This window comes from Asparagus officinalis, chromosome 1 (genome assembly GCF_001876935.1).
Source record: "Asparagus officinalis chromosome 1, Aspof.V1, whole genome shotgun sequence".
Classification (NCBI taxonomy): Eukaryota; Viridiplantae; Streptophyta; class Magnoliopsida; order Asparagales; family Asparagaceae; genus Asparagus; species Asparagus officinalis.
In genome coordinates, this window is record NC_033794.1 from 129,257,256 (window position 1) to 129,265,822 (window position 8,567).

The 8,567-nt window shown below is 37.6% G+C and overlaps 2 protein-coding genes across 9 annotated transcripts in view; both read right to left on the reverse strand.

Moving 5' to 3' along the window:
* On the reverse strand, positions 1,906-7,086 carry LOC109847237 (ras-related protein RIC2-like). Of its 6 annotated transcripts, none has more exons than XR_002248628.1 (4): positions 6,692-7,086; positions 2,970-3,423; positions 2,180-2,209; positions 1,906-2,115 (listed from the first exon to the last, which is right to left on the reverse strand). XR_002248628.1 is itself a non-coding variant. In XM_020416675.1 (3 exons), exons 1-2 carry the CDS (start codon positions 6,910-6,912, stop codon positions 2,991-2,993), a joined length of 654 nt encoding a protein of 217 aa, XP_020272264.1. In that variant the 5' UTR covers positions 6,913-7,086; the 3' UTR covers positions 1,906-2,209; positions 2,970-2,990. The 6 variants fall into 6 exon arrangements, 4 of the variants coding, with proteins under 4 accessions (XP_020272264.1, XP_020272133.1, XP_020272189.1 ...); XR_002248625.1 differs by having other exon boundaries at positions 2,180-2,219; XM_020416675.1 differs by having other exon boundaries at positions 1,906-2,209.
* Positions 7,668-8,567, reverse strand: part of LOC109847510 (probable sugar phosphate/phosphate translocator At1g06470) — a 7,551-nt gene continuing 6,651 nt past the window's right edge. For 2 of the 3 annotated variants that reach the window (XM_020416758.1, XM_020416836.1), the window contains exon 12: positions 7,668-8,062. The gene's annotated coding sequence lies outside the window, so the exon portion shown is untranslated. The remainder of the gene's footprint in view (positions 8,063-8,567) is intronic. The other variant, XR_002248634.1, reaches the window with a different exon arrangement.

Genomic DNA, 8,567 nt, shown 5'->3' on the forward strand with positions numbered 1-8,567 from the left:
CGATTGAATTGCTTAACGTGCGTTTGGTTGCCTCTTTTAGAGGGGGAAATGGGTTAAAAACCTGCTAAAAGTGTCAGTTTTGACAGCGTTTTTGCAAAAAAAACCTATCAAAATTGATACTTTTGACATGCTTTCTCCTTCCCCCTTATGCAAACAAACAGCCCCTGAATGCTTACCATAAGAAGATGCATTGAGTGATCTATATTTTTAGTAAGATATCGTTTCCCAATATATTTATTTACTCGTGTTTGTTCATGTCATAATATTGCGCGAAGGAGGATAGACTGCGGATAATCCTAGTTTTTTTTGCCCCTTCATGAATTGAGTGAAGATGAGCGTCAATATACATGTTGTGAGAGATGGTCCGCTACTGGCTAAAATCAATCAATGTCGATCACGGGATATTTTCTCAATCTACAAATCCTAACGTCCCGTTTGGTACGCGGGAATGGACTCAAATAAAAATAAAATAAAAGAATGAATGGAATGGAATTAATGTGAGAATGTAATAGTCATTCTCATTCTCACTTTGGATGTAATTTATAAAATAAAGTAGAAATGAAAATTGTATATTTTATTGATTCTATCTAAATTCTACTGTGCTAAAATTACTCTTAGATATCCAGCTCACACGCGCGAGCGGGCCTCATCAACAATCGAATACTATTAATCAACCGCCTGTAATGGCGCCATCACCGCATCACGAGACGCTGCCTTCTTATATTATTAAACCTACCAATCCAGAGATTATTAATATCAACCACTTTGATTCAGTTTCAAGTAATCAACATAAACTAATCGCTACGATCTAAGAGCTTAGCTAAGGGATGTGGATAAGTTCAAAGGTTCGATGATATAAACAAAACAAAACAAAATAAATAACAATAAAAACAAAGAGACAAAACTTTATCTGTAACAGGGGGGATTGGCTTATATATTAGCCTCTTGTAGCTGGAGAGGTGGTTGAGTGGGCCCCGTTGGGTTGCCTCGTCTCCGGCTCATTATTTGTCCAAGTGGTGATGGGCTCGTTGATTGGCGCGGGACGCAAGGAACCGGCTTATAATCTTTAGCCTCGTTTCGCACGTGCTTCAAGTCCGCACAAAAAGAGAAGATGCGTATGCTTGCACAGCGTACGTACGTACGTATTTAATTGGTATCTCTCTCTGATTAAGACAATACATCAGAAGCACCGAATAACTTCGCCACGACACGCAACATCCGATGATTCTTATTTATTTCAGCAACAGCATAATCTCGTATACGGTTCTAATAATCAGAACTAGCTCTCTTTTTAGGAGCGAAAAAGGTTGCTTGAACCGTAAAGAGAACAAAATTCTCTCTATCATCTTCGTGTGTGTGTATGGCTCGAGAAAACATGTTTTTAAACGCGGGTGCTACGGCGAAGCTCGCGCATTCTCCATCCCTAAGTTGGTAAAATAAGAGAGTCACGCACTAATTCAGCGAGGAGATCTATTTGATGCATCATTAAAGCACAACAAACCTTGAATTTTATACACTTTTCTCGTAGAGGGGGCTCTTTCAGGCCGTAATCGTTTAGTTGTATACAAAACAAGCCTACTATCGTTCTAAATATCTTAAATATATTCAAGAGTTTTGCTACAATGACCCAAAATATGGGACCAACAGAGGGGGGTAGGTGATGTGTCCCCCTTCTATTGCATAACGAGCTGACCATCATTTCTTATTATACAATAGGAAGGAGACACCTCACATGTCCTCCCTGTTGGTCCCATATTTTGGGTCCTTAGGGAATTTTTCTATATTAAATTACCCTTGGAAGTACCCCACACATAAAAAAAATAAAAAAAATAAAAAAAAGAGCCAGAGCCAGAGCCACGAGACGGTTGTTCCCATCAATCTAGTTCTAAATATCTTAAATACATATGATAACGCACCAATCCTGCATCTTTATGAATATATTCAATTCTCTGCGAGGACACATTTTATGGGAAACAGGATAAGATGCTATCCTCTGTCATAATAACCTCATAAAAACATAAATGGGAGTTAAACCGCAGGCAACCTACACCAGGCTCAACAATTGATTTAAGCAACGCATGTTCTCTACCCTCAGCTCCTCAGTGTCTTTTATTGCTGTCACCATTCAGAGTATTAATTGCATGTTTCTCATCCTCAGCTCTAACTATAATATCTTTACCTTGTTACATAGCCCGAAGATGCAAGGTGTCTGACCAAAACTGGCATTATTTCAAAGATACGTACCCAGATGAATCTAATCTTGACGTAAATGTAAGGGACAACAAAAAAGATTCTGTCCCAAATCAGCCATGCGAGGCGCTGAAGAAGTAGCGGAACAAAATAATAGAGGGTAATTTTTACGGAGGACAAATTTTCAAAACCGACCCATTTAGGAATTTATTGCCAAAAAACGACCCCATTCAAACAAATTTGCAAAAAACCGACCTGGTTTCAGCTTCAGCGCTGAAACCAGGTCGGTTTTTGCAAATATCCTAGAAACGGGTCGTTTTTTGTAAATAAAAACTCAAATGTGTTGGTTTTGAAAATTTATCCTTTTTACGGAACTACCTTGAGCTTTTAGGGAGGAGAGAGGTTTGTTACAGGGACCCAAAATATAGGACCAACAGGGGGACATGTGATATCTCTCTTCTATTGCATAATGAGCTGGTCATAATTAATGATAGCTAACTCATTATGCAATAGGAGGGGGTCACCTCACCTATCCCCCTGTTGGTCTCATATTTTGGGTCCTTGGGGAATTTTTCCTTCTATATTACCGTCTTCCCCTCTCCTTCATAGATACTAATAAGGCTAGTTTAGAAATTTTTATTGAAGTAAAGAAGTAGTATCAATTTTTAATAGTTCATGGTAGTTACTATGAAATTTACCCAAAAAGAAACTAAGCCAACAATTGTTCCAGATATGCTAGGTCCGAACATTAAAATTAAAAGGGGGAGAAAAGGACCTACCACAAATAACATCACAGTAACCTAATTCGAGCAGCAACCACCTTTCTTGAGCGCAGAAACATCATCTTTGATGTTTATTTTCTCTCCTTCACCGGGAACAGCAGATGCCGCATCATCACCAGTGTCAACCGCCTTCTTGCTCACAATCCTATAGATCTGAGTCAATACCTCTGAAAATGCATCGTCTACGTTCGTTGATTCCAACGCCGAAGTCTCCATAAAATATAGAGACTCGGTCTCAGCAAAAGATTTCCCATCTTCAGTTGAGACGGCAATAAGGTGGCGGAGATCAGACTTGTTGCCAATGAGCATGACAACGATGTTTGGATCAGTATGGTCCCTTAGTTCTTTGAGCCAGCGCTCAACATTCTCAAATGTAGGGTGTCTTGTGACATCATAGACGAGCAACGCACCCACAGCTCCTCGATAGTAAGCACTCGTGATGGCACGATACCTGCTTTTGACACTGATAGTTAGGGCAGGATATAATATGCAGGAACAAGATCTTGACAAGAAATATTCAAAAAGTAGTTATAATGTCCGATAAAATCTGAGGTGTAGTTGTATTTATGTCTATTGTTAACACCTCTGCAATTCCATGCCTAGTTTTCAACTGGAGTCATAATGGTTAACACGATTTATTAAACCAGGTTGCATAATCATTCTTAAAGCCCCATCCATTACACTTAAAACCAAACTCTGGAGTTTTTAGTGAGGATCGACGATATTTTTGTTCTCTCTAACATGCACCCACTGGTTGACTGCTATTGTAATGGACCGAAACTTTACTATTTCATGTGGTTATAACTTTTTTTCCGGTTAAATCCCCTTCAAAGATGTCTGGTGAAATTTGAACTTTGATTGATCTAATAATACCATCTTACAATCCATTCCACTACACAGACTCCAGAGTTTTGATGAGGGTTGAGGGTTACAATTTTGTACTCTTAACAATCTTATCTTCAAAATTCATCAAAACTCAAATGGCTGAAGCTAAGCATTATAGCTGCATCAAGTAACCATATGACTAGCTACAGAAAAGTACAGAAGACACTGATAGTGTATTAAATTAACGAAAAAGGTCGCAGAAAATGAGGTTGTCCGCGGCAAGAAGCCAATGCTTGCATCGTCCTCTCTCTCAAAATTCTCACATTTTGTGAGACAAAACTCCTAGAACTTGCCTATAACTTATTCAACAAGCTGGTTGACTCACAAAAACCAAACATATTGAAGGCGTGCGTAATGTGAGCGCTCAGGTGTATATCAGACTCTCTTTACTTTTGTTCTCTCTCACAGTATAAACAACACTTTCATAGTAATACCAGCGATAACTGAGGAAAAAATAATAATGATAACTTGCAGCGTGCCTTTCAACCACGTTGTGGCTGAACTGTGCTGACACTGAATTATCAACAAAATAACAGAATACTCTCATTGAAAAATTTTGTTTGTTAAATCAAGGAACTAGTATCGCCACGAATTAATTTAGAAGAACAAACTAAATGGAGAATACATGTTGAAATATGGAATTTAAATTGCTTCATAAGATCTCTTTAATATCAAGGAATACAGAACAATTAATGGATAGGATATCATTCATGTGTTAAGGTTGATCATCGTAATAATTAAATCAGACTGGGGAGGAAAAACAATGAAAATAAGCTTAATATCCCTTACTGACATGAAAGGATGTTGAAAGAATATATCAAATCATAGTGGTTCCAGAATGGTTTACAAAAGAAAGAAAACTCAGGTGGAGAACTAGGATAATTAGCTAAGACTGTTAAGGATACAGGATATGGACGCAACATGATATGGCAAATCTTCAATATCCAAGAAACACATCCATGCTCAATATGGCACTAATGAGTTGTATAAGCTAACGTTATTTACCTATAACATTGATTTTCAAGTCCGTAATTGTCTACCGAACATAATCAAGTCATAATCTGAGCTAATGGAAGTACCCCTATAATTTCATGTTTAATCATCCGTGTTAACAGGATGATAATTTGCTACAATTAACATTTGATGATACTAGGCTGCACATTATGATATATGTGATCCTAAAGGAACTCCAAATCTCCAAACAAAATGGTCACAAGAATGAAGAGAAGTTCCAAATATAACCACCACCAATCAACGCTACCAATCAATCCTACAAAAGAGGAACAACAGAGCAGTTGTTTGAGTGATCGATTGAACTAACCAATAAACTCCCTCCCCCTTCCCCTGCCTTCTTCTCCCTCCTCTCTCAACCAAAGAAACGTTCATCCTCAAGGTTGTACTCCAACCAGGTTGTGAAGTGTGAAACCTTCTTTTTTCCCCCCTTCTATAATTCTTTTTTTTTTCATGTTTACCTCGTATCTCCTGTATGAGAAGGCTTTTGTTGTTTAGTAGCCAGTAGAGTCTTCAAGCCAGTGAGCAATCATAGAATTAATAACTTTTATGTAACCAATTACAGCATAATCTAAGTGGATTTTTTTATCCTTTTATTACCTGTTGATACTGGTTTCTATTGTATTATTATGTTGAAAGTTATTTGTTCATAGGTTACAGTCAGTTCATTATACAATATGTTATATTACACATAAACATAAAATCCAGGTTTTGCATCCTTTAGAAACTTCACTCATCCTGTGGGACCGCCTTCTGCAATTCTTCTTTTGCGCACAACCTTAGTATCTGAATGAAGTGAATCGAAGCAGCATCCAAATGTTAGCTGAGCTCCCAAAAGTGCACAGCTATCATGTGATAAAAGAAGCAACCAACACAATGCCTAATCTTACATTTCCACTGTAGAATCAGCTTCTGTGTTAGTAAAATATTTTCCACCAAGTGAACTTAGCATAAAAGATACCATCACTTGCTTACTGTTGTAGGAGACTGTCTTGAATCTCTCATCTATGATGAACAAGGAATTTCAAATCGAATATGCAAGGATGCCGGTCTTTGAATATTTGATTAGAGGATAAAGACACGCTATCATCTGCGTGTGCAGAACAGGATCTTTCTTTGCAGTGCAAGCGGGGGTACTTTCGCCTTCTATGGAAGCTTGTGTTTCTTCGGACCACTGTCTTTTAAAAAAATGTCCAATTGTCAAATCTATAGCTACGTGTCTGTATGAACGATTTCTAGTAGTAGCAAACAAGGATGTCCGCCAAAGAATCAGAATAAAATGGTGACGAACAAGCAAGAAGCTACATTCTTCCACGATCCTTTTCACATTTACACTCCTATTAAACGGACAATTCGGTCAATTTAACCCACCCAGACATCAAATAATGAAATTCCGTAACAAACATATCTTGTTAATCAAACTAGCTCCTTCCTCTACTTTTCTTGAATAAAGTTACAGCTTGACATATTATTAGAAGACACAAGCTAAATATTAACGTAATTATTAAGCTTACGTGTCCGCAAACGTATCAATTCCGAGTTATGTGCACATTCATACATATGCACACGGTGAGCCCAAGCACAGTGTACCATAAGAAGTATATTATGCCCCCCAAAGATCCCATACCAAAAAACCAAAGTCCATAGATTAGCCTCGGCACTTGAAAAAAAGAAAAACCCAACTTTTTAGCATTTTCAATTTAATTAAGGCTTAATCTCCATCAACAACAGCCGCTAACCCAATTCTCAAAAAGCCCCATCAGAACGCACCAACCAACCCCTTGAATCAAAAATGCGAACAGAGATCTAATTCAAAGCGTTACCTTTCTTGGCCAGCAGTGTCCCAAATCTGAGCCTTGATGACCTTCCCATCGACATTCAAGCTTCGGGTAGCGAACTCGACCCCGATGGTGGACTTGGATTCGAGGCTGAACTCGTTTCTGGTGAACCTCGAGAGCAGGTTGGACTTCCCTACTCCAGAGTCGCCGATGATGACCACCTTGAAGAGGTAATCGTAGTCGTCCTCGGCCTTGTAAGCTGCCATTGCTCTCCCCCTCTCTGAGATCTCAAACAGAGGAGCAGTGAGTGAGGATGCAGAGGCAAAGGGGAAAGTATCAAGGTTTGGGCTTTCTTTTAGCTTTGGGGTTTTTTTTTTTCTTTTCTCCTCCTTTTTTCTTTTTGATTTTTTTTTCTTTTATTTAGGGGAAGGTGAGATCTCGGTCGGCGCTCAGTGTAGAATCGAAGTGTGAAAAGGAGGCGGTGAATAGACAATGACATCTATGCCCTCGGTAGCGTGGCGCGCAGTAGCGAGGAGAACGAGGATATTCACGTAAATATCGCTGGCTCATTTCGCTCTTGGAGGGCGCCGTGGATTAAGTTCCTGAATTTGTCTTTTTTTAAACGTTATTCTTGCTAAATACATGGCGTGTCGTGAGACTTTACAATAAATCTCGGATTTTTTCCTATCATTTTGGTTCTAAAATTTTTAACTTTCATAAAGTATACAGATCCCTTTTAGGAACTAGATTCTGAAACACCAACTTATTTTTTATTTTTGTACATTTATTTTTGTATGTACAAATATAGATGCAGGTATTGATACATCCATATTAAAAAAAAAAAATTCAAACTCGAATTTTATTCTGATAACCTTCGGATATTTATTGAATGTAGTTGAGCTTTAGAGGACACAATTCAACTAATGAAAAAATTTATTTATGTGACACCGTGCAATACTAAATATACTCCTACAAAACCGTTGCGTTGCATTATTCGCATCATTCGAGTATATATATCTGGTTATCATGTAACCATCAGCCAGCTGATAATATTATCATGTAAAAGAACGAAGTTACAAATGTATTTTCCTCGAATATACAGTATACTTCTTGGTTGATCAACCGATCAAGAGAACGAATAAAACATCAAACAAATTCCGATGTATAATACATTTGATTTTTGACGTATGATAACAGATGAATCTCAATTTGAATTCCTTTGTAGGTCATCCACTTGTGAGAGCTGCTGAAGTCTTTGAGGAGAGAGAGTATAAACACAATTAGAGGCGAGCAAAACCCATCGTTTCACAGTAATTAAGATCTGTGCATGTATGAGCTTACACTATATTTAGAATTTAACTTGTAGTGCAAGCCATACGAATGAAGGTAAATTTGACTTCAGGTTGAGGTAAATTCCTGCAGAGTAAAGGAATGAAAGATGTAATTATATTCATATATTTTATTATGCCTAGCAGCTAGCAGAAATAGAACCAGATTGCAAATGTAAAAACTTTTATCCAAGATCCCATCTGTTTCATATTGTCAGATACCTTCTTAAGCTACATCTAAATCTAGGGTTGTTTGGATATGTTACTTTCAAATATTTTTTATTTTGATATAATCCGGAAGAACTTTAAGATTTCTCGAATCCTCCAAAATGACCGAAATTCTCTCACTTCCACATATTTCCATCCCTAGTATTGTCCTCAGAAAAAAAACTCAAGGGTTCCAGCATTAACATAGCAAAAATTTGATCAGGGGGTTATATAAAAGATCCTTAGGTTTGTTTCAAATGTAAGATTCAGCTTTAGCATTAGGAACAATGAATAACTTTGATCAGGGGGTTTATATCTAAAAAATCCAAGTTTTGTTGAACATGTAAGATTTTAGCTCTAGCATTAGAAAAAATGAAAGTTTATAT

Bases quoted from the DNA above. Each gene is read 5' to 3' on its own strand.
- LOC109847237 (XM_020416675.1), bottom strand. From the start codon at position 6,912: ATGGCAGCTTACAAGGCCGAGGACGACTACGATTACCTCTTCAAGGTG. The intron at 3,424-6,691 runs GTAACGCTTTGA...TGTCAAAAGCAG, and splicing joins GACACTGCTGGCCAAGAAAG to GTATCGTGCCATCACGAGTG.